Below are 26,333 nucleotides of genomic sequence, written 5' to 3' on the forward strand. Positions count from 1 at the left end.
TAGGTCTAGGAGAACTAGGAAGATATTTACTCAATAGAAAAATGAGATTAGATCCATTTAAAAGTTTAGTTATATGAGAGTATATTTCTTGGGTATTGTGAGTTTTTATGGTTGACACAGAGAGAATATTATAGGGTAGAGATGGCATTGATACCAGAACTTTACTTGAGACCACAGTGGTGGACTGACTCCATCAGACCAAGAGGAAGAGTTTAGTTTTCCATGTAGGGGGATGAAATGGATTTGGTAAGAAAAAGGGTCCTATGGCTGAATAGGTGGGTGAAATAGGTGCTATATATGTATTGCCTTTTTCTGGTTCCTGAACACAGTTGTCATTAACATATTTATGGTTCTAAAAGTTTTGCAATTAAAAAGAAGTCTGCCTGCCCAATACTGTGCTTTACCAAACCTGCAGCCTCTATTTGTATGGAATCATATTTATGTCTCACAGATCATCACTGTGTCATTGAACACCATTTGGGAAATGCCACTCAGGACAGCTGTGTGTACTTGATAAACAGGTATCTGTATGAAGGGCAGACTGTAGATATAATGATACATATTTAATACATTATTTTTATATAACATACATGTGCATTATTCCCTCAGTCTTTTTCTGTGAGGCAAACTTTGAGACAGCATAATTATTTCAGCTTTAATAGTATACTATGGGAACTTTGAAAAGCAGTTTAAAATCTGTAGTTTAACTGCACAAGATTTGAGGACAGGAATATGTTGAGAATCAATTTTACTTTATATAAGTGTTTTAAGATTAACACACATTTTAAGTTCCCATCTTCTCAGTTATTTGTTTTTTCAGGAATGTTGGTGTAATAGCATATATGTTATTAACTCACACATCCCCATTTGTGGGAGAAGATAATCAGGAAACATACCTCAATATTTCTCAAGTTAATGTAGATTATTCGGAAGAAACTTTCTCATCAGTTTCACAGCTGGCCACAGACTTCATCCAGAGCCTTTTAGTAAAAAATCCAGAGTAAGTAATATTAATTTACTTAAATACTATTACAAAATAAATTACATATGACTATTAAGAAATATACATTATAAAACAGTATAAAATTATTAGATGTTTGCTTTCTTAAGTTTCAGGTAAAATGGGAAGAGAGGTGGTATGAGAGATCATTAAATGACAAATCTATAACTTCAAGCATAGGAAATATAAAATATATAGCAGGAAATCTTGAAATGAAGAGAAGATTTGGGTTATCTCTCTCTCAACCTGCTACTATCCTCTGAAATTCCTTAAAATGATTAGTAGTAGAACCGATGGCTCAGCAGTGAAGAATGCACTGCCATGCATGAGACGCAGGAGACATGGGTTCAGTTCCTGGGTCAGGAAGATGCCATGGAGGAAGAAATGGCAACCCACTCCAGTAGTCTGAAAAATTCCATGGACAGAGGAGCCTGGAGGGCTACAGTCTGTGGGGTCACAAAGAGTCAGGCACAACTGAGCAACTGAACACACACACCAAAGATGTATAATATACGTGGCTGGTTATGATAAGACTTTGGTATGAATTATTTATAGTGAAATAACTATAGTTGTATAACAAGTTCAAATACTGATTGTCAAATTTTTAAGGAGCAGATACTCTTTGCCTGCTAAAGAAGGTACTTGAAAGTATGTCTTAAGATTCTTACCTCACTCATTGGCAACTTCAAAGCAGGAAAAGAAAAAGCTCACCTCCTTTTCTTTACCAGAATAAGTCCTGTATGTGTGTACTCAGTTGCTCAGTTGTGTCTGACTCTTTGCAGCCCTATGGACCATAGCCCACCAGGCTCCTCTGTCTGTGGAGTTTTCCAGGCAGGATTGCTGGAGTGGATTGTCATTTCCTCCTCCAGGGGATCTTCCCGACCCAGGGATGGAACCCAGGTCTCCTGCATTGCTGGTGAATTCTTTACAGCTGAGCCACCTGGGAAGCCCCTGGGTCAGCCCTATTTACCTTAAAATGCCTTGGCTGCATGTAACTCAGATGTTGTGATATACTGTCTTGGGCTGGGATCCTGGATTTGTTACTTGTCAAGTCTTCTCTCTCTGACAGTTGCTTAATCTCCTGGAGGATTCACTTTCCTTATTTGCTTAAGAAAAAAAACCTAGGCTTAATGCAAGTCTTAACAAACACTGACTAGCTCTATTTTGGGCTTCCCAGGTAGTGCTCTTGGTAAAGAATCTGCCTGCCAATGCAGGAGACGTAAGAGTCACAGTTCGGTCCCTGGGTCAGGAAGATTCCCCTGGAGGAGGACATGACAACCCACTCCAGTATTCTTGCCTGGAAAATCCTATGGACAGAGGAGCCTGGCAGGCTACCATTCATAGATGGTTATTTAATAGAAATAGTGATTATTCTATGTGTTTATGGTTTTAAACTGTTTAGTTTTCTTAAATATTTTTCACTTAGATTCTAACGTTTCTGTAATGAGCACCTTAATTTTTTTATAATCATAAAATCTTTTTTAATCATAAAAATTGAACATAAAAGCAAAGACTAAGGAAACCTACGTTCTAATGGTTATGGTGGTTATGTTAAGGTTGAAGTTTTCTTTCCTTCTGAAATATTATGATATTTGACCATGTTGCTTTCACAAGAGAAAACAAAATTTAAAAACTAAAAATATTAGATAAACATCTTTGAAGAGTAGTCTCTGTTTTCAAGATTTAACTGTTAACTACTTTTTAAGAACAAAGTATATAGAGATTATAATTTACTTACATGTATTTTCCTTCAAAGGGTTTATAGACCCAAGAGTCTTTATAATTTTACTGATTTTTATTTGCAAGGTTAAAATATGTTCCCTAGTGTTTTGACTAGATAGTCCTGTCTGTAAGCTTCATGGTATGTTAGCACATGTCAGAATTAAACAAACTGTAGGTGTTCCACTTTTCTTATTATTATTCCCTCCTGTACTATGGGTATGTGTTATTTTCAGAATAGATAAAAAAATAAACCTATAATGTACTAAACTACAGACATTTCCAACCTGATTTTTAGATCTCAATTTTTTCTCGGTACTTTCGTTCAAAGGAAAAGACCAACAGCCGAAATCTGCCTTTCTCATTCCTGGCTGCAGCAGTGGGACTTTGGAAACTTGTTTCACCCTGAAGAAACCTCCAGTTCCTCTCAAAGTCAGGATCATACAGTAAGGTCCTCAGAGGACAAGACTTACAAACCCTCTTGTAATGGTACCTGTAGTGACCGAGAAGACAAGGAGAACATCCCGGAGGACAGCAGCTTGGTGTCCAAAAGATTCCGCTTTGATGACTCATTGCCTAACCCCCACGAACTTGTGTCAGATTTGCTCTGTTAGCACTTTTCTCCTTAACCCATTTGAACTGAATCTGGAATCTGAAATCCACTCCCGTGTGAGCTTGTGGTTTGTAGCTTCACATATGGCATGTTTATATTGTAAATGCACTTTTGAATTGAAGAATTTAGGGAAATGTTTGAATGCTAAATTAGTAGTTACTAGCATAATTTCATTCCCTATACTGAGATATCAACTCTTCAAAAAATATTTAAATATATAACAAAAATAAAATTGTACTTGTGAGTTTACATGTTAATGAAAGAATTTGGGTTCAAATGGATTTATCAAAATGTCTTCCATATCAGGAAAAAAGTGATTTGGGTTATATTATGGTTGACGTAAACTAAACAAAATGAACACAATTGAATTTAATAGCTTCTCCAAGGTAAGCCCTACACCATGCCTCTATTGACAACATGTTTGTTTAGGATAACAGTTTCAAGTTTAAATGAAAATATAGCTATTCTATAGATGCTCAAGATATTTAACACTTGAAAGTGTTTTTCAGTCATGGATATTTTGTAACTGCATTACATATGATCCACTGTATGAGACAGGTCCTTTAACCAGAGCAGAGGAGGGGTTAGAAAGTGGATTATGGATATTCTATACAAGTTAAAACAGGAAAGAGCAGCATGGCATCATTTTTAACTCAAATGTCTTTTGCCCACTCTCACCATACTTCAGATTTAACAAGGTCTGAAAGATGGAGAATAGAAGCTATTCAAGTGTAGAGGGTTTTCATCCTCCAGATTCTCTAGAATAGAAGATGCTTAGATGAAGCTGAATGGGCTCTATTTTCAGTCAATGAAACATATTTATTAATTGAATGTAGAAGAAAGTACTGACAGACTTACACAACTGGCAGGATTTTAAGTATCTTCTGAGTTTTGGAGTGCAAGCCAGTCATTCAGAGTTGTAAAAGTATGCATAAAACATCATAGCACAGTAGGACTGCCAGCACAGTGCCAGTCAGCAGTAGCGAGGTGAACGTGGGCATAAAACAGGAGCACATCCAGCTCTTCTAAAGTCGTGAAGAACCCTCCTAGGGTGTGACAGGGCTCAGCAGAGTGGCCTTTAATGGGGTTTCGCTGGGGCCACTGCGGGTAATAGTCTAAGGACAGCAGAATGATGGGAGGCCGGTGACTATGTTCAGTCCTAAGGGGGTGGGGATTGACTCCTATTGGGTAATCTTTGATGACTTTCCACCTGGAGACTACTCAAACTCATGTTATCAAGGTAAGATAACTGTAACTTTGCAACCATGATACTGTGTCAAAAGAAATTCAGTTTTGTCAAAAGAAATCCTTGAGTTTTTTCCCTTTGAATTATATGTTATTCTAAAAAAACTTGTTGAAATTTTGTGAGATTCCAAATAACTTAAAAACTTTTTAATAACCATCAGATTGCTTTATTTAGGTAAATGGAGAATTCTTTTTACATCTTCAACATTTCTTGAAGGAGAAGTTATTTCTGCTTATGTGTGTGTATATGTGTAAATGTGTTTGTATAGATGTATGTATATATGTATAGATAGATGAAATAAGTCCTTGGACAACTTTCTGTTAGAGATTCTTCCCTCCAGTATATTGCACTCAGCTCAGGTGCTGAAGAAGCTCTCATCTTAAGACATGTAAATGTACATTTAACTTCCTTAAGAAGTAGTTATCGGTTCAATAAACGAGTCAATGCAGAAGCTAATTGGGCTTCTGTATATCTAAACTGATGAGTTTTTTTCTGAATCGTTGGTTCATTTATTTGCCTTCAGTATTAAGCTAATGCAGGTAAAGTTTAGTAAGTCATTGGAGAAAGAGGAAATTATTACTTTTACAAAAGACCATATTATATTTTTTAATTTCCAGAGGAATTATGCCATACTAAAAATCAAGCAGTGTTTGAATTTTAAATTATAAACTGTTTCTTAAAAAATATTTTATGCCAGTTTACTTTTATTCTGAGGAACCTTAAAATAGTTTATCTGCTTCCCCTTAGTTAATAGAATACACAGGGTTATAAATTTCCATACCTTTTTCCCTACCAATTTTCATTGTAAAAGCAACTAGTTGTTACCCAAATAGTATAAAAGTTTAATTTTTTCATAAAGATGAGCTTAAAATTTTCTGATTGATATATGAGAATAAACCAATTTTTAGAGGAACTTATTCACAAATAACTGTTACTTATTAAATTTTTTTCTTGATAATTATAAAGTATTTCTTACTTTCTTCCTGCAAGATTGAAAGCAAGTGTTAATTGAAACGGTTAATACATATTCCCACTGAAGTGGGAATATGGAGATCCCCTCAGAGGTGAGTAGTTGTCAGTAATCATCTGAGGATTAATGTTATATTGTGATGGGTTTATAAAGTATAATTTACTTTTTGGTTAGGATCTTTGGATCAATGGGATTAAAAATAGAAGAGGTATAGCTGACAATCATGTCTCATTTCAACGTTTTTCCCCCACACTAAAATTAACCTAACTCTGAGCAGTAAAATTATCATGGCACTTTAAAGAAAGTAAGCAGGACCTGTTCTCCAGGTTGTAATGAGATAAGGCACCTGTTCCAGAATATAAATTAGCATACTGCTTCCTTTATCAAGAAACTCGTTATAAAAGAAATAGCTGATTAGTGACATAATAGATTTCCATTCTGGCACAAGTTCTTTCTTTCATTTTGAATGAGTCACAAATCATTCATAGACCAAAATTTGAATAGCCTTGCTGTAAGTAACATTTATAACTGTTGATATTTTATAACTGTTTACATTTCCTCTGTATATATTTGAATTTTCAGTTTGATTTCTGACTTGGAAACTTGTCCTTATTCATTGTTGTATAAGCAATTGTACTTTAATTTTGAATTGTATTAAAATTAAGTTATCTGACTTTCAATTTGGAGAATTATTATTAGTTTATAATTTTATGAAAGTTTAAAGAACTTTAAACTCAAGTATAAATTTCACACAAATTACTACTGCCGTCCATCTCAACTTTTATTCAGTAATCTGTTGCTTAAGGCATATTGCCTACAATTGTTTTGAATACTCCAGTAAAAAAAATTATATCAACTTAATAATCCTTTTGGTTACAAATTAAAAAGCATTTTTTTTACATTTGTGGTTGTCTTTTGCTTTAAACTACTTCTAAATTTGCTATTCCTAAATGCTAACCTCTTTGCCTGGAGTCTCTCTAGCCTTTGACCCACATCGTCTTTGAATTCCTTTTCTAGTACAGCTATGTTTATTAGACCCAGTCTGTTGGATAAAGCACATAAATTTGAAAACAAGAAGGGCTATTCACTTCTAAGTAATAATACTTTTAGAAAATGTCAATGTATGGCAGTGCACTGTGCTGCATAGAGATGAGTAAAATCACCATGTAAGAAGTATGAAGTGTGATGAGAGAAATGATGTACAGACTTGACAATTCGTAGGAAGGAAGTATTGATAAAAATTTGGAACTTTTTTTTCAGTTGTGAGCACCTTCAGGTTCCATATCTTCTTTTTCTGACACACTCGCACTCCCTAGTTTTTCTCTTTAGCCCTTTTTCCTCCTAGTCACTGAAGTTACATGTGTTATCTTTATGTGGATATAAGTATCCTCAAATGTAAACTACCTCTAAGTAAATTGATGATCATATTCTCCCTTTCTGTATTACCTCCTCACCGAACTTCCTGGATTCATCTTATCTCCCTTAGTTAACACAGCATTAAATCTCTAGGTGTCATTCTAAAAATTTTGTTCTCTTACTGCTGCTCTTTCTATTAATTTCTATTGATGATATTTCTTTATATATTTTGTAGTCATTTCCTTTCAGCTCGTACTGGTACACATTCTTTCATTTATATCTAGACTGTCTAGATCATCCAGAAAAATGTCAACAAATTTTTCTATAAAGGGCCAGTTATAATAACTTTTATATAATCTGTTAAACTTTGCAGGCCAGACAATGCCTTGTTACAACTTCTAAATTCTGCTCTTGGAGTATGAACTGTTCAAGAATATCCGTAATGTACAAGGGTGGGTGCAAATGTGGTCGGCATCAAATGAATAATATCTCACATTTAGATTCCATGCCAACTCCATGCTGTGGTCAACTTTCAGAATAAGCAAAAAAAAGGGATTGTTTTATAATTAGTCGGAAGATTTCCTCCCTCTGTGGTTCACCACTGGAATTTAAATTTAGTGATTGTAATACCCCTTTGAAAGGCCAAAAGAAAGATATGTGCTAATTATACCAATATTTCTAGCCAGATGGTAAAATGCAAGTGGGTCACTAATTACAGATACAATTGTAAGTTGTAGAGTCACTGAGTATACTGAGTAAACAAATGAGTGCAAAATGCATGTGGAAAAAATTAGAAGACAGTATTATTGAACAAAGAAAGATTCTCCATATCTCCATAGCGGAAGGTATATCTTCTATTAATCAATCACTATGAGTAAATTTATGAGGTTTTCCTGGTTTTAACTGAATTCACTGCCTATACAGTCATAGGAAATCAAATTTTAGAAATGAAACATTGCAATTTACTTGTTTCTTCTTTTGAAAGAAGTTGTTAGCCCAATTTATTGAGAACGTGATTGGTTTTTAAATTGGGATTTGCACAAAAAGGCTTCTGAAATAAATGAATATTTAAGTAATCACAGACTAAAGACCATTGAAAACAAGCTATAAAGGGAGAAAAAGAGCTGGGCCATTTATTTAGGGGCCTTTTTGGCCGCTTTAACCTGTGTGAACATCAATTACTTCTTCAACAAAACAGCAGTAATCAGCTGTTTGCTTCTTTGATTAGTTCTGGTCCTAATTCATTTAATACTAATGATTAAGCATGGGATACTGCAAATAAACCTGTCTCCTTTATTCCCAGAAATAGAATAACTACAATGGCCAGTGGCTGAGCTCATTTATATCATCAAATTTGTGAGAGATTTAATTACTTAGGCTTTGCTCCTGTGTCCCAAACAGCATGCAACATTGTATCTTAAGTATCTGTTGAATTTTTGAAGATCTTTATGGTATGTGAATAGGTGTTTATGTGTTTATATAAAAATATCGCCTGTGAGGATGTCTATTCAGAGATATATAAGATGTTAATTGAAAGAGGAAGAATATAGTTTACTAAGGGCCCAAAATAGGGATACCAAGGGAACATTTCATGCAAAGATGAACACAATAAAGGACAGAAATGGTATGGACCTAACAGAAGCAAAAGATATTAAGAAGAGGTGGCAAGAATACACAGAAGAACTATACAAAAAAGATCTTCACAACCCAGAAAATCACAATGGTGTAATCACCTAGAGCCAGACATCCTGGAATGTGAAGTCAAGTGGATCACTAGGAACAAAGCTAGTAGAGGTGATGGAATTCCAGTTGAGCTGCTTCAAATCCTAAAAGATGAGATGCTATGGAAGTGCTGCACTCAATATGCCAGCAAGTTTGGAAAACTCAGCAGTGGCCACAGGATTGGAAAAGGTCAGTTTTCATTCCAATCCCAAAGAAAGACAATGCCAAAGAATGTTCAAACTACCGCACAATTGTACTCATCTCACATGCTAGCAAACTGATGCTCAAAATTCTCCAAGCCAGGCTTCAACAGTACATGAACCATGAACTTCCAGATGTTCAAGCTGGACTTAGAAAAGGCAGAAGAACCAGGGATCAAATTGCCAACATAAGTTGGATCATTGAAAAAGCAAGAGAGTTTCAGAAAAGCATCCACTTCTGCTTTATTGACTATGCCAAAGCCCTTGACTGTGTGGATCACAACAAACTATGGGCAATTCTGAAAGAGATGGGAATACCAGACCACCTGACCTGCCTCTTGATGAATCTGTATACAGGTCAGGAGGCAAAAGTTAGAACTGGACATGGAACAGCAGACTTGTTCCAAATAAGGAAAAGAGTACGTCAAGGCTGTATATTGTCACCCTGCTTATTTAACTTATATGCAGAGTACATCATGAGAAATGCTCAGCTGGATGAAGCACAAGTTGGAATAAAGATTGCTGGGAGAAATATCAATAACCTCAGATATGCAGATGACACCACCCTTATAGCAGAAAGTGAAGAAAAACTAAAGTGCCTTTTGATGAAAGAGGAGAGTGAAAAAGTTGGCTTAAAGCTCAACATTCAGAAAACTAAGATCAAGGCATCTGGTCCCATCACGTCATGGCAAATAGATGGGGAAACAATGACAGACTATTTTTGGGGGTTCCAAAATCACTGCAGATGGTAACTGCAGCCATGAAATTAAAAGACGCTTGGTCCTTGGGAGAGAAGTTATGGCCAACCTAGATAGCATATTAAAATGCAGAGACATTACTTTGTCAACAAAGGTCCATCTAGCAAAGCTATGGTTTTTCCAGTAGTCATGCATGGATGTGAGATTTGGACTATAAAGAAAGCTGAGTGCCAAAGAATTGATGCTTTTGAACTGTGGTGTTGGAGAAGACTCTTGAGAGTCCCTTGGACTACAAGGAGATCCAACCAGTCCATCCTAAAGGAGATCAGTCCTGGGTGTTCATTCAAAGGACTGATGCTGAAGCTGAAACTCCAGTAGTTTGGCCACCTGATGGAAAGAGCTGATTCATTGGAAAAGACCCTGATGCTGGGAGGGATTGGGGGCAGGAGGAGAAGGGGACGACAGAGGATGAGATGGCTGGATGGCATCAACAACTCAATGGACATGAGTTTGAGTAAACTCTGGGAGTTGGTGATGGATAGGCAGGCCTGGTGTTCTGTGCAGTCCATGGGGTCGTACAAAGTCGGACACGACTGAGTGAATTGACTGACTGACTGAAGGGCACACAATGAGTTGAGAATTATATTTGACCCTTTTATTCATGCTGTTTCATTTAATCTTTACAACAACTCTGCAAATTGAATACAGTTGGCCCTCTGTTATCCACTGGTTCTGCATCCATGAATACAACTAACAGCAGATGGAAAATATTTGAAAAAAATTCCAGGAATTTTCCAAAAGCAAAATTTGTGTTGTGACAATTGTATTAGGTCTTATAAGAAATCTTATACTTATGATTTAAAGTACATTGAAGGTTGTGCATAGGTTTGTTATATGCAAATATATTTTTTATAGGGGACTAAGCCATCTGCAGATTTTACTATTCTCAATTCTCCTGGAGTCAATCTTTCACAGATACTGAGGTATGATTGTATTTCTTTCATTTTGTAGATTTCGTCAAACTAAGTCTCAGGTTAAGCAATTTTTCAGTTACCTAATTATCACATGTGGGGATTTGAGCTCAAGTCCACCTGGGTTCAAATGCCCTCTTTGCCCTTTCTATCACACCAGATTGGAATTAAATTTTCCAGTATTAAATTTTTAAAAAACAGGAGAAAGTGATTAGAATCTGCATCATTTAGGAAAATAGATTAAATTTTAATTTACACATGCTTGATTAAAAACTGAAAATATATCATAAAGTCAATTAAAGTTAGGACTGAATCATCTATGTCATAGTATTTGTGTGGTGCTGGCTAAGTAGGAAAGACTAATTAATTATTTATTTGTGCCGCAGCAAATGGGGTCTGTAGTCGCAGCATGCGCGCGGAACCTAGTTGTCTGATGAGGGACTGAACCCGGGCTGCTACAGTGGGGGCACAGGATCTTAGCTGCTGGACCACCAGAGAAGTCCTAAACGCTGCTTCTTAGAGAGGCTTCATAAGAAGACCGCCTTCAGGCAGAAGGAGGCCCGAGGCACAAAATGCCAGATTCACCGAAAGGACCGAAACATCTCCAGAGAGAGGTCAGACAAGTGGCCGGAGAGGAGGGCAGCGCTGGGGCGGGCCTTTTACTTGAAGGTCATGAGATGTCAGTTTTAAATGAGAGTTTCACATAATCTTTTTAAAAATATGTATTTGGCTGCACCGGGTCTTAGTTGCTGATGCGGGGTCTTTTAGTTTAGGCTTGTGGGATTCTAGTTCCCTGAACCGGGATCAAACCCTGGCCCCCCGCGTTGGGAACACAGTCTTAGCCACTGGAACACTAGGGAAGTTCCAGTTTCACATAATCTTAATTTGTGTTTTTCGTTGTTTGGACAGTGTATGGAGACTATTAAAAGGAGGTAAATTTGAAAGCAGAGACCTACTTGGGAGAATTATTTCAGTCATCCTAGTAAGAAATGGTGGTGACTGAGGGAGCTGAGAGAAACGGACAAATTTGAGTGAGATTTGAGATTTAGAACTGCTAGAGTTCCTAATTACTTAGCTGAATAAGATGATAGAGCACATAAAGGATGATTTTCAGGTTTTTCTTCTGAGTAACTATAGGGAAAGAACAAATTAGCCGAGAGGGCGTGGTCAGGCTCTCTCGCCCCGCCCTTTGTGGATAATGTTATGTAACAGCTGAGGTCACCTGTCGCACTGCGCACGCGCAACCTCAAGGTACTCGCGTGGTCACCGGCTGCTTCGCGTGGTGCGCCTATGAAGCGGCATCTGAAGGCCTCGAGAGTGCAGAGAGAGGTATGTGAGGTTAGATCATGGCTGTTGCTACGGCTGCTCTGCTCGCCGGGAAAAAATAAACCTGTCTGCAGCTCCTAGTCCTGGAGTCTCCCAGCCTCTTGGCGCGCACCTTGCCTTTCACGGGCCCAGCAGTGCGCGCGGTGAGATTCGAGAGGCCGCGGCTCTGTGAGCAGGATCAGCAATACCGTCCCCACTTCAGTGGGGAGCAGTTTAGTAGCGGAGGTGACAGCGGAGGAGGAGCGTGTTTGAGAGGAAGATGAGTTTGGCTTTGGAATGATTGCTCGGTTTGGGTCAGTGTCGTGGCTGGCCATGAAGCCAAGGTGTTGTCCCTGCATAGCTGGCTGAATGAGTAAAGCAACTTGGGGAGGGCCGGTGACATTGAACAACGCCGGTCGGCGCCTTCCACAACGCAGCTCTCCGTATTAGAGTCACAGTAACCCGCAGTGAACTCTCGGCTTCAGTAGGACATGGTTTGGGAGAAGGAGAGACGTAATATAGGATGAAGAGAACTGATTGGATGAAGAATGGAATGTTTTCAGAGAGGTGTTTTTTGTTGTTGTTGTTTGTTTTTTTTTTTAGTAGCATACCCACCATTTCTATCAGCAGAGATAGGAGCATAAGACACTCAGGTGTTTATGGGTTGCCCTGCCAGAGTGGTGGTAGGTAAACCTGTCTCTACTTCTGTAAGCAACTTATTTCCTTCTTTATGCTCCCCCTCCCAATTCCTTTAAGGCTTTGTACTCAGGTTTTCTCCCTCTTATGAAAATTGCATCTCAGAAATGAATATATTCATGCAAAAGTGAAAATGACTAATATAAGCTTTAAAAGTCACCCCTAGTGTCAAATTGTATTTTCTTTCTTTCTTTTTTTTTTCAAATTGTATTTTCTGAAAAATAACCACAGAAATATTTACAGTCACGCCCCTACCCCAGCCCCACTGTGTGATTGTAGGAATAGATGTCATTTGTGGGTTGTCTAAAATGCCTGTGAAAATTAAACAACAAACAAAGGCTGTCTAAATTAAACTGGCTAGACTACATTTATTAGAATGGTTAGAAATGGAAATAACCTCTATATATGAGATTGATATAGAGTTTTTTCCAAAATGATTGCAAATGCAAATAAATCTTTTTCCAGTTCCTGGATAAGGAAGCTCACATTTACTTTGAATTATAGTAAAAGCCTGTGAATTAGATTAATTTCTGTCAAAAATAACTCTTTACTTTCACTCAGGAAGCATAGTCTAAACTCTGTTCTTAAAAAGGCAGGGATCTATGAGTGAACCATCTGAAACTTGACTAGAGACTGTAGTAATTATCTCCTGTGACTGTAAGAACATTTTAAACACGTTTAAAGAAATTTGATACCGAAGAGTGCTTTGCAGTCAGGCAAACTCTCTTGCCAAAAATATGGTGGGTCCTTACTGGTACATTTAAATTATGAAAAATGAGCCAATGTCTGAACATTTTCCACAATGTGCTGAGTACTCTTTTTAAATAACAGCTTTATTGAAACATAGTTTTCATACCAAATGGTTCACCTATTAAAGTGTGCAATTCAGTGATTTTTAATATATTTATTAAAATATATCAACCATCACCACTGTCTAATTCCAGAACATTTTCATCTCCCCACAAAGAAAACCCAAACTTCTCAGCTTTGGCAACTGCTAAACTACCTTATGTCTCTGTATGTTTGCCTAGGCTATACATTTCATATAAATGGAATAAAAAAATGATCTTTTGTGACTAGCTTCTCTCACTTAGCATCGCATTTTCAAGGTTCATCCGTATGGTCATATATATCAGCACTGCATTCCTTTTTATTGCTGAATAATATTCTTCTGTATGGATATATCACATTTTGCTTACCCATTCATCAGTTATTGAACACTTACATTTTTACTTTTTGGCTGTTAAGAATAATGTTGCTAATACAAGTTTTTGTGTGGATATATATTTTCATTTCTCTTGAGTATATAACTAGGAGTAGAAATGCTGGGTCATGTGGTAACTCTATGCTTAACCTTTGAGGAGCCACCGTGTTTTCCAAAGTGACTATATCAATTTACATTCCCACCAGCAGTATGTGGGTTCCAGGTTCTCCATATCCTTCCCTATACTTGTTACTGTCTTTTTGATAATTGACATCCTAGTAAATATAAAGTTAAATCTCTTATGGTTTAGATTTGCACTTCCTTAATGATGAGCATCTTGTCGTGTGCTTACTAGCCATTGGTATATCTTCTTTGAAGAAATGTCTATTTAAATCTTGTGCCCATTTAAAAATTGGGCTATATTTATCTTTCACTATTGATTTTTAGTTTCCTACATAATCAAGATTCAAATGAGTCTCCTTAATTTCTGAGGAACTACATCAAAGAAAATAAATATAAGATAAATATTTTGTGTCAGCACCAAAACTGAGACAGATACATATGTGTGCAAATAAATATAACGTATAATACTTTCATGTTTTAAGCAATGAAAGCTCTTTACTTGAAATAACAGAACACTTAGAGTGAGTATACAAATGTACTAAAGAATGCGCAAAATATACAATAACAGGAAACAGTTAAGCAAAATGACAATTGTGATGTGTTCTCCATGACCTTGGATAATTCTTTGATACATTATGTGAAAAGACATGCACATGCATACACACACAGTGTAATCTCAACTACGTTAAAAATAAACATATAGGAAAAAGTCAAGAAAAAGTTGCCAGTATACTAATCATATTGGCACATGGGTGGTGTAGTGATAGATGATATTTCTTCATGCTTCCTGGTTATCTATAATAAGCATGCATTTCTTTTATAATCAGGTATTTGATAGGGGAGGGGGCAAAGCTGCTTCAGCAAAAGTGTAAAACTAAAATAACATATTGTCCTTAAACTCTGATGATTTTGGAAGTTCTTCATGACACTTTATTATATATCTTTTTGAGTAATGCCAGGAAGTTAATTTTAGCGACAAAATCCCACAACCATTTATCTTGGACTTTATTCTTCCAAGACTTTAAGATACTTCTTGGAGGGTAGCTTGGTACACTGAAACATTTTCTTGTTCATAAACAATACTTTACAGTGTTAACACATTCCACCACCTTGAAATGTCTGTTAAATCCTGATCAAGGACAATTTTTCTTTGCCTTTTTTTTTTTTTTTTTTTTGGTTTGTTTGCTTCATATATTAGAGATGCCTCTCAAGCTTTGAAAAACATATTTTGTGCCTCCATAACTCTATGCAGTTTCTTTCATCTCAGAGGCCAGGGATATTCCCATGATGTAGTCAGGCCATGGGTCTCTGGCCACAGTTCTTGCAACTGCTATCATTTCAAGACAAACCACTAATTGCTGAGGAATTCTCTGGGAGCTAAAAAAGAACTTTGCTTCCCTGTATATTTCTTGAGCTCTCCAGCATATTTCTCTTGTTCTCAGGCCCCCACTTTTCATTATACATGACAGTTCTCATTCCCTGCTCTACATGTGAACATATTTTAAGGCAAAACTACTTTTGAAAGAATATTCTGGTGGGTTTAGATTTGTAGCAACAGAGTACTGTTGGCACCGAACTGTGGACACATCTCCAAAACTGTTGTTTGTCAATGTGATAGCAATTTTGCTAAAAATAAGGACCTTCTTTGCAATTTGTAGAGGTATGGATAGAGAAGCTGGTGTTGTCCTTTAGTTTTCAAATGCCCTTTCATTTCCTGCTGTGTGCTGATGTTTCAAAGCCTCCACATGAATTAAAGTTCCAGTGAGATTTGCCATAGTGGTTTCTTGGGAATGTCCATAAATATTTTTTTGCTTTGGTTTTTGTTCTCAGCAGAAAATGTTGCTTGTGATTATCCCTTTTCTAAATTATATCTCTCTTTAAAATCTGAAAAAAATTAGCTTTGTCTTTTCCAGGAGGCAAACATTTTTTTTTTCTCCTGACCTGCTCAGGACTGAGGGGTTTTATTAGTTTAGGGAACATGGAGCTAGAGTTTTCAATTACTGATTTGACAAAAAGCATCAGTAAATTTACCAACATCTTCCTGGATTAAGTCAACTTTTCTTACATTTTTACTGTAAGTGATTATTGTTTTTACCAGGTTAATTATTTTACCACATAATGTGGTCACTGTTCTTCATGCTCAGGCTCTGAATAAATAAATCAGGCCCTTCCTTGTATTGAGGCACTCATCTCCTGGCTTTAGCAACATTTACCAATTTACTCAGTGACCTTCATCTGTCCATGGACTTAAGAGTTTGGTAGCATTTAAACAATCTTAAAGAAAAGAGAAGAATTATGGAATTCAAAGAGGATCCCTTGAAGCCTAACGCCTACTGGGATCTGGGTCACAAAGCAGTGAGTATATTGTTTCCCAAGGCTTGGCAATATTAAATATGGTCTCTTCTTCCACTGCTTTTTTCTTTTTTTTAACAAAAGGATTCCATTAAGATACACACACACAAAGTAGGAATGCAAGGGTATTTCCAAGCTCAATTCCTTCCCAAGGACTGCACTCCTTATTCCCTGGGGAACATGAGCAGAGCAACATGGGAGGCTGCTGACTGACTTTGCTGTTTGACGTCCTCCTCTGGCTCCAGATATACCAGCCAGATGATGGACTAATGGGTGGGAATTATAGCTAAGTTTACTTGTTTTGCCATGTGTAATTCAAATTCTATTTTTGTCACTCCTTCTCTCTCTTAAATCTCATAATCGCTGGAAGGAGTAGATATTGTTATTCCTGTTTTCCTGGAGTTAGTGAGTCGGCCAAGGTTATGCAGCCAGTGAGGGGCAGTGACAGGAATTTAGTGCATCCACCCTTTATACCAAAGAGCGTTGGCTTTCTACCCCTATTATTTTGGACTCAGTTACAAAAGTACCTACATCTGTCAGCTCTTCCTATTATTTCCACGTGCTTCCCACTGATAGGAGTGCAAGTTTGCAAATCTCAGCTCTTTGTCCAGTGAAATAGTGCAAAACTACTATATTATACAAAATGTCTATATGTTTGCAGTGTCTTCAACAAATATTACATTCTAAATTACTTGAGACTGAATTGATATAAACTAGTAAAATATAAATTTTAATAAAGTTACTATCACAGAGATTTAAGGGTGAATACTAGTATCTATTTGCTTTAATACCATTCAGAACTTTATCCATATTGAAGAAGTCTTGCATTATAGTTTACATACTTTTTAATAAAAAATTACATTATAATTTATAAGTTTTATTAAAGTGGTAAATGCATTCACCTTAGAAAATACAGAAAAACAAAAACTGAAAAATAATGAAAAATAATTAGATCCCTCGTTTAGGTATAACCACTATAATGATGATAATTGCTTTACTTAATAAATCACAAATGTATTATTGCCACAGAATATATTTAATGATTATATTCTATATTATTATATGGATATAGCATCTTTTATTTAACCAATCTCCTATTTTTGGACATTTAATTTTTTTAACTTCATTATTGAAAACAATATAGCAATTATTCTTGTAGGCAAATCTTTGTGTACATTCATTATTTCCTTTGAATAGAATTTCTTAAAAGTAGAATTTTAAAGTAAAAGAATACATAGAATATTGGGATTTTTTCCCTTCTGGGAACACTGAATTAATATTTTAAGGTCCAACAGCTAAGTGAGAGTGCCTATTACTCTATCCTTGCCAACATTGAGTATTTTCAGTTTTCAAGAGATTACCAATATTATAGAAATATTATATTTTAATTTTCATTTTTTATCATTATGAGGCCAGGCAACTTTTCATGGTTTATCAGCCACTTGTATTTCTATTTTTATTACATTTTGAGAAGCAATATTTAAGAAGATTTGGCCCAGTCTAAGGAACATCAAATATTGTGGTGATAGGTTAACAAAAAATCTTCAGATTTTTATTTTGGGAGAGTCTGCTTCCTTTATGCAGATGCCACAGGCATAGAATTTTGGGTTGGGGGGTCAAACCTTAAAATTCAACACCAAGCTATGGCTTTGGTCAGCTTGGTGGGCTTTTCTGCCCTGATGGCCATGCACATGGGCACTACGTGAACATCTGAAAAAAAATGTCCAAAAAAATGATTAATCAGACCCAAAGTAGACCTTTTCCTAACCTGACTCAAAACTAAAATGCTGAGTTGACAGTTATTTGTGGCTACAAAAATATCATTGGCAAATAATCTAGGGCTATCAAATTCAGTTCCATCTGTAACTAAATTAAAGACCCACATCCTTTTCTCCAAGTAGATTGGTATACCAAATGTCTTTGATGTTGAGTAGTATTAAACAGGATTTCAGCCAATGAACGAAGTTTCTATTTGGAAAATGTCAAGGGCGATAAGCATGAAGAGTGGTAATATCATTATTTTCTGTCTAACAGCTTAATAATTGAACAGAGACAGTGGGAAAATTTCTGCCAAACAAATACAAATGTTCTGTCCTGAGAAAGTGAGTTATAGTTTTGTGGCATCTTAAAGGATCCAAAACAAATGCAAAACAAAAATACTTCAGATAGTGGCAATTGTAGGTGGAAAGTTCCATGGAATCGTGCATATGTTTTGGGTCAAAATCAAAAAACAAAAACCTGTTTCTGAATAGGCAAGGTAATGCCAGTATTATTCCCTCTTGTGTTGTTGGTGTGCTTTCTCGGATTTGGAAATCATCATTTGAATTGGTATATCTGCTTTCAACCCTTACCCAGTGCTGCAGGCTCACATACATGCACACTCTTCAGTCAGGCTTGCAGTTCCTTAGCCATAAATTCCTCAAGGTACCAGGCTTTGCATGTCCCAACTCCAACACCTAATCTGGCACAGGGCAGTTGTTCACCAAGTGTGGGTCGTGGAACGAAAGCACAAACCTGCCAAAATGCCCCAGAATAAAGCATTCTGGCAGGCCATCCTGGCATCATCCCCTCTACTGTCAGATGAGAAGACCGCGGCCGATAGAGTTGAGACTTATCCAAGGTTGTATAATTACTGACAGAGCCAAAACCTGAGCTCACATCTCCTGGTCCTAGAATTATGTTCTTTCAACTATTGAAGAAAACCAGCTTCTGCATTTTTAAGCTTCCAGTCAGCATCATAAAAGTGAATTTATTAATATTATAAAGGTTGTTTTTTCCATTCTGTATTTATTTATACCTTCTCTCATTTCCCAGATAATTCAAAGCAACTGATGAATGTACACCCCACTCCAGTATTCTTGCCTGGAAAATCCCCTGGATGGAGGAGCCTGGCAGGCTTCAATCCATGGGGTCGCCAAGAGTCGGACATGACTGAGCGACTTCACTTTCACTTTTCACTTTCGTGCATTGGAAAAGGAAATGGCAACCCACTCCAAAGTCCTTGCCTGGAGAATCCCAGGGACTGGGGAGCCTGGTGGGCTGCCGTCTATGGTGTCGCACAGAGTCGGACACGACTGAAGCCACTTAGCAGCAGCAGCAGATGAATGTACAATGAGAGAGAGAGAAAAGATTATGCACTGGGAAAATATACACCAGAATTATAATAGCTAATGTTTCATGAAGTACTATGTGCCAAGCATTGTTCTAAGTGCTTACGTAAATTAACTCATTTAACACATACAATGACTTTGTGAGGTAGTTACTAATGTTTTATAATTGTACAATCATAGGAAATGAAGCACAGAGAATTCCAGTAATTTTCTCAGGTCACAAACTAATATGTGATGAAACCTGGCTATAAATCTAAGTAGTCATGGCCTCAGAGCCAAGCTAGTGCTCCTTTTAGATATCCTTGGGGTCTGTAATTTACCAGCTTCTATCTTCAGATCCCTACCCTGGAGAGCTGTGCCTGTACATCTGCTTTCACACGTGGTTCTGAGAACCAAACTATAGGCTCCTCTCTCAGACTTATTACACTTCCACTTTGATAGACACATATTTATTGAGGTCAGCATGTGGTGAAATTTTTCAGTTTTGCTCAGGAGGAAGCTTGATTCATAGCAACTCTGGGTCCAAATTTTGAGCTCCCTTATTTACTAGTTGGGGCTTCCCTGGTGTCTCAGACAGTGAAGAATCTGCCTAATGCAGGAGACCTAGGTTCGATCCCTGGGTCGGGAAGATTCCCTAGCGAAGAGAATGGCCACCCATTCCAGTGTTCTTGCCTAGAGAATTACATGGGCACAGGAGCCTGGCGGGCTGCAGTCCATGGGGGAGCAAAGAGTCGGACACGACTGAGCGACTCACACTTCTGTGGTCTTGGGCAAGGCACCTATATTCTTTGTGCCTCAGTTTTCTCATCTGTCGCATTTTGACAATATTACTAACTATCATATGTTTAGTGTGAGCATTAAATCTGACTGTGGGTGAAAAGCACTTGACACAGTATTTGGCATACAGTAATAATTGATATTAGCTCTTATAATTAATTATAAGAAAATATAGCACTTTTAAATCTTCACAGCTCGGCCCCAGTGTGGTCACTTTCTCAGAGAAGAATCTGGATCATCAGGACTAAGAAAGTAAAATCAAGTCTAGATAATATAACCACTGACTATTTGTAGTTTCGTGTCAATTAAACCTGAACTTCTCATTCAACTAAGTGACTTAAATTTGGAAATACTAGCTCATCCAGACTCAGGTATAATTTATCTTTTGAATTTTTAAAGCTATAGGCTTTCTAGATTTGTTTACTGTTTTAAATTTAAATTTTAAGTATAATGCTAATTATAGAAATTATAAATTGTAGAAATGTATAAAGGGAAAAAGTCATCAATAACCTCATCTTCTAACAAATATGACAATTGAATAAATCATAATTATCAGTTGTGTCACACTGTTGTGAGTGGCTCAGGCATGGACATCTTTTATTTTGTTTATTTATCACTGTATAATGTAATGAATAGCAAAAGACCCTGTGCCCTGTCAGGAACTACAGGCAGGAACTGACCTCTATCTGTTTGTATTTTCCCTATTCCTCCTAACCCCATGCCTCGCTGCCAGAAAGAACTACTGTCCCACATCTTTGAATTTATCACCACTTGTTTCCTAGTTCTGTCACACACACACAAGCATGCACATGTATACCTACGTGTGCCTAAATAATATAATATTTTGTTTCGCTTATTTTGATATATTTATTAAGATCCATCTATGTTGCCTTAATATGACTTAAGTTTACTCATTTAAAATTTTTAAAATATTTTATCATGTGCCTATGTGCACGCTAAGTCACTTTAGTTGTGTCTGTCTCTTTGTGACACTATGGATTGTAGCCCAGCAGGCTCCTCTTTCCATGGGATTCTCCAGACGAGAATGGGTCCCCAGGCCCTCTTCTAGAGGATTTTCCTGACCCAGGGATCAAACCTACATCCCTTGTGATTCCTGCACTACAAGCAGATTCTTTACCACTGAGCCACCAGGGAAGCCCATCATGTCCCTATACCACAACTTATTTAACCTTTCTTTTGTTAATGGAATTAGGAGATATATTTCTTTCAGTCTTTAAAAAATGCTTTTTAATGTTGTTAAGATAAAATGCCAAACACAATGTTGCTTCTGCCTTCTGCCCACCTTGTACTCCTCAGTATATTTAAGAACTTGGTCATTTTGTTTTAAATTTTAGAGAGAGTAGCATCTTTTGCAGTGGATGTATCACAGTTGCATGTGCGCCTGCCTGCTAAGTTGGTTCATTCCTATCCAACTTTTTGCAACTCTGTGTACTGTAGCCGCCATGAAATCAAAAGAGGCTTGCTCCTTGGAAGAAAAGCTATGACCAGCCTAGACAGCATGTTAAAACCAGAGGCATTACTTTACTGACAAAGGTCTGTCTAGTCAAAGCTATGGTTTTTCCAGTAGTCATGTATGGATGTGAGAGTTGGACTATAAAGAAAACTGAGCACTGAAGAATGGATGATTTTGAACTGTGGTGTTGGAGAAGACTCTTGAGAGTCCCTTGGACTGCAAGGAGATCCAACCAGTCCATCCTGAAGGAAATCAGTCCTGAATATTCATTGGAAGGACTGATGTTGAAGCTGAAACTCCAATACTTTGGCCATCTGAGGACTGACTCATTGGAAAAGACCCTGATGCTGGGAAAGACGGAAGGCGGGAGGAGAAGGGGATGACAGAGGATGAGATGATTGGGTGGCATCACCGACTTGATGGACATGAATGTTGAGCAAGCTCCAGGAGTTGGTGATGGACAGGGAAGACATGGGGTCGAAGAGTCAGACACGACTGAGGCCTGAACTGTAGCCCACCAGGCTCCTCTGTTTATAGGATTCTCCCAGGCAAGAAAACTAAAATAGGTTATCATGCCCTCTTTTAGGGGATCCTCCTGACCCAGGGATCAAACCCTGGCCTTTTTATGTCTCCTGCATTGGCAGGCAGGTTCTTTACCACTAGCGCCACCTGGAAAGCCCACATCATAATTTATTTAACTGTATTTTGATTCCCAGGCATTTTAGATTGTATCTTATCTTGGCTAACAAAATTACCATATAAACAAAATATTATTGGATGTAAATTTGTTGGCAAATTTTGTGTTATTTCCTGGAAATGAATTTTGGAAGTAGAAGCATTGAGTCTGATACACAAACATTGTTGAACTCTTGTCATGTAAGGTAACATAGTCACAAGTTCCATGGGCGGGGCAGGGCAGGGCCATCTCAGGGACAGCTTTCAGCCCTCCCCTGCAGGTAAACTGAACCAAGCTTGGAGATGAAAGGTGCAGTCACAGTCAGATCACCGGTATACTCTGGAGAGAACAAGCATGATGAAGACATTGTTAAACTGCAATTATTGTCTCCTTTATGTTACCAGGCTCTGATGTAATCTTTTCTAATTGGTAGCCCTAATTTAACCCAAGATGATCAATCTTTCTTGTCTCATCTTCATAATAATAACATTTGACATTTAAATTGAGTCTCTACTCTGTGCTCTATTTTAAGAGCTTTATCTGTACTAAATCATCATCAACCTCTGCAGTTGTTACTGCTACTAATCCCATTTTACAGATGAGCAAATTCAACTGCACTTGCCTTGATTCACACAGCTCACTGTGCATGTGTACTTATTTTACGTAGGAGCTAATAGCCTGTGACTCGTAGCTCTCTTCCAGAGGTGGAAAGTAAATTTAGGTTCCTACCACCAAGAACCAGTAAGGCCAGTAAGAATGCTTTTCCTTGGCAATTTTCACCATATCCAACGGGGTTTAAGCAATAGGAAGTCTATCCTCTCCCTAAACAAGAACTTCAGAGGCAGGGTTGAAGGAAGGGTTAACCCAGCTGCTCAGTCATGTCAGGGTTCCTTTTATTAGAGAGGAAAACCTTTCCCAAAGCCTCTAAGCAGTGCTTTCTATTTTTTTTCACTTGATCCCTGCACCAGTCACTGGCCGAGGGGAATGGTAGGGCATGAGTCATCCCTGGGCCTGAGCCGATCTGCTATGAGCACAGTGCAGCCTGAGCTCTGAATGAGGGCACTGGTCCGTCAGCACAGGGGGACGCGAGGGGGGCAAGGGGGCCTGCCTCCTGAGACACACACCTCCCCAGAGCGCAGAGGGGAAGCTGTCCAACACACAGAGCAGACAACTCTCCAACGGACCCCAGGTTCTCCTGCTGCAGGAAAACAGTCGGCCCTGGGACCGTTCCTCACTGCCATGAAAACAGACTTCACGGCTGCTCCTGGGCCGCATCCAGGGGGCAGCGCAGGGGCATGCTGGCCCCGCAGCCCAGCAAAGCATCGTTGGGAGTGGTGTTTGCTTCCCTCCTTATCAGCACAACTCAAAGGGCCCATGTGGTAAACAGTTCTCAACAACTTTGAAGATAATATTTTTTCACAAGGAAGGAAAAAGTTCTTGTCATGGCCCAAATATGCACCTTTTCTGATAGGGCAACTTTCATATTGACTGGATTTTTTTTTTGAAGTCTGTCTGCATTTTCCCCAGAATAACCTATTTCACCAAGAGTCAAGCACGTGACATCTAATTTATCTTCAGAGAACAGAGGCAAAGCTGAGTCTCCCACACAGGTTCTCAAACCTTCGGTGCTTGTGGCTACAGGAGGCCGAGCAGGAGCCTGTGCTGGTAGCCATCTGCTCCCGCTCCCGCAGCATCAGCCCAGGTCAGCGTCTGACTCTGGATGCTTGACTCGTGTGTCATAGATGAGTGTGATAGTTACTGAACAAGTCATTCCTGCACCAGCGTTCCCATTGCCACTGGACCATTTCCAGGTTCATTTCTTAAGAAAAGTAGGAATGTCTAGCCTGGAGGTTCAATCAGCTAGTCACACATGTTGAAACCATGTTCTTTCTGTCTCAACGTCCAAACAAGGAAAAACAGACTCCTCGTTGTTAATCAGTGACCCAACAAGGGGCTGTCTGCTGGGGGGGCTTCTCCTGTCTGCAGTGATGGCCTGGCCATGCTTCTGGCACAACCAGGGACAGGCAGGCTGGAACTGATGGGCATGTTAAAAATACAAAAAGAGGAGAGCAGCAGGGCCCACCTCTGGCTCTGACTTCAGCTCACATCACTGTGTCTCTTGCCTCCACTGCCATTTCTGCTTTTCTCCTGTGGATCAAAGTCCCAGGAGCAATTACCCCTCAGCCAGTTCAATGGCGCCCTGTGTACAGGTGGGGTCCTCCTTGAAGTCTGAGCTAGAAGGTATTTTATGGCTAAATACAGCCTTATGAAGAGTCCAACGCGTTCCTGATAACTCCTAATAAACGATCCTGTAGGTCAGCAGAATCAAGTATGAGGTTAGATGGGGACGTTTAGGTTTGGGTATTGAGAGCGTTTAGGCCCATTTGGTCACACAGGTGCCCCCACAGTTGCTGCTCTGTGGAGTTATCTTCAGTCTCTGGTCACTTTCACAGGCCTCCACCAGGACCTGGCTGAATCGCCCAGGTGCTGGAGCATCCGAGAAAGTTATTCCTTGTGTCAGTCACCCATGAAGAAAGCTGAGGAAGGCCCTGGAAACAGTGCTCTTGTCTCTGTCACCCCTCCCCTCACCCTACAAGTATTGCTTTGCACTTTTCTTTGCTGCTTTGTATTGATAAATCCACATAGTGCCCTGCTGGCAGGTCTAAGATAATTCCTCTAATTGAAAGTGAGAGGTTATCTGCTTTGCTTAGTTTAGCATGAGTCACTGGTATGCCTGAAAAATGAAGTCCTAACCTCTGTTATTGACACTGGAAACTGCACAAAAGGAATGAATCCCTGAAGCTGAGGACACACATTGTGAGCCTCACACCAGTGATGCCCTGGCTATTCAGGACAATGAAAAGAGTCAGATCCTTAAGGTGAGGGTGATCATGAAAACCCCAGATTTTATTAGAGAGGTCTTTGGGGAGCATAACATATTGAACTTTAATATTATGGACTTGAAGAAAAAGATTTCCTTTGTAGTAGGAAACCTCTCTTATGTTTTGAAGGAATTTTCCAGTAAATCATCTAACAGCTGCTTTACTGTACAGGCCTTGAAATTTTATCCTTTCATTGGTTACATACTCTTTGGCTTTTGGAAACTTCACATGTGTTTCTCTACCAGTAATATTTTGTTCCCAAAATATCATCTCCTGGGGAGGATTTAATAAAGGCTGACCCAACAAGAAATGTTTCAGAGCAAACCTTCTGGATATCTTTGGCTAGGTACCATGTCCTATTTAAGTACATCTCTATGTAAGATTCCATGGACAGAGGAACTTGGCTGGCTACAGTCCATGGGATCGTAAAGAGTCGGCCACAACTGAGCACGTCAGCATTATGTAAGCCAGCCTACAGAGATAACAACTTTGTGACAGTGTTCACCATCTTGTGACAGAAAAGAGTTTTGTATGTGAGTGTGGAAACAGTAACTGTACTGGATGCTAGAAGTGGTATACGGTGTGTGTGTGTGTGTGTGTGTGTGTGTGTGTGTGCGCACGTGTGTATGTGTGTGTGTGTGTGCTGGAGCAGTGGAAAGGCATGATGAGACAAAAGCCTTGGCAGAAACACGACCAGTGGAAATTCTCTCCTTCAAATTGCAGATGGAAGATTCCCTTGACAGAGGAGAAAAAACCCGCGAACAGGGATAGAAACAGATAACTTGCTTAATGCCACTTTACTGAAATGAGCCTGCAGTTTTCCAAATTTATTCCACATGAAGGTCACCTGGAAGGTACGTGATACAGAACAGAGTCATGATGTGTTGATTTCTAGAAGAGGCTCCTGGTCAATAAGAACTGAAAAATAGAAAAAAAAAAGTTAGACTAAAAACTCACCAAGCATGATCTCAGTTCCTAGGACAAGAATTATCATTGAAATCCTTTATGAAAGGAAGATTCCCACTGACAGGACAAGACAGAATTGGAGGGGGAGAGGGAGGAGCAAAAGACTTTGCTCTGAGAGGCCCACTGGACACTGGTCTCAATGTGTTATTAGGCAGAAATATAGGAAGGCAGGTGCTTAGAGAGGAGCTCGTCAATGAAAGCATTTTCAAGATTTTTCAGTGATAAATTAGAAAGAATAAGAGCAGGAGAAAAGAAAAGAAGACTTGAAGACAA

General features: G+C 38.5%; 1 protein-coding gene across 1 annotated transcript in view; it reads left to right on the forward strand.

Annotated features, from left to right (window-relative positions):
• Positions 1–6,447, forward strand: part of STK17B (serine/threonine kinase 17b) — a 29,655-nt gene extending 23,208 nt beyond the window's left edge. Inside the window, exons 7-8 of the mRNA XM_065930919.1 lie at positions 821–1,000; positions 3,051–6,447. Of these exons, the coding sequence (XP_065786991.1) occupies positions 821–1,000; positions 3,051–3,333 (463 nt within the window). The 3' untranslated portion in view covers positions 3,334–6,447. The remainder of the gene's footprint in view (positions 1–820; positions 1,001–3,050) is intronic.
• The last annotated feature ends 19,886 nt before the right edge of the window (positions 6,448–26,333 follow it).

This window comes from Muntiacus reevesi, chromosome 3, assembly GCF_963930625.1.
Source record: "Muntiacus reevesi chromosome 3, mMunRee1.1, whole genome shotgun sequence".
Taxonomy (NCBI): Eukaryota; Metazoa; Chordata; class Mammalia; order Artiodactyla; family Cervidae; genus Muntiacus; species Muntiacus reevesi.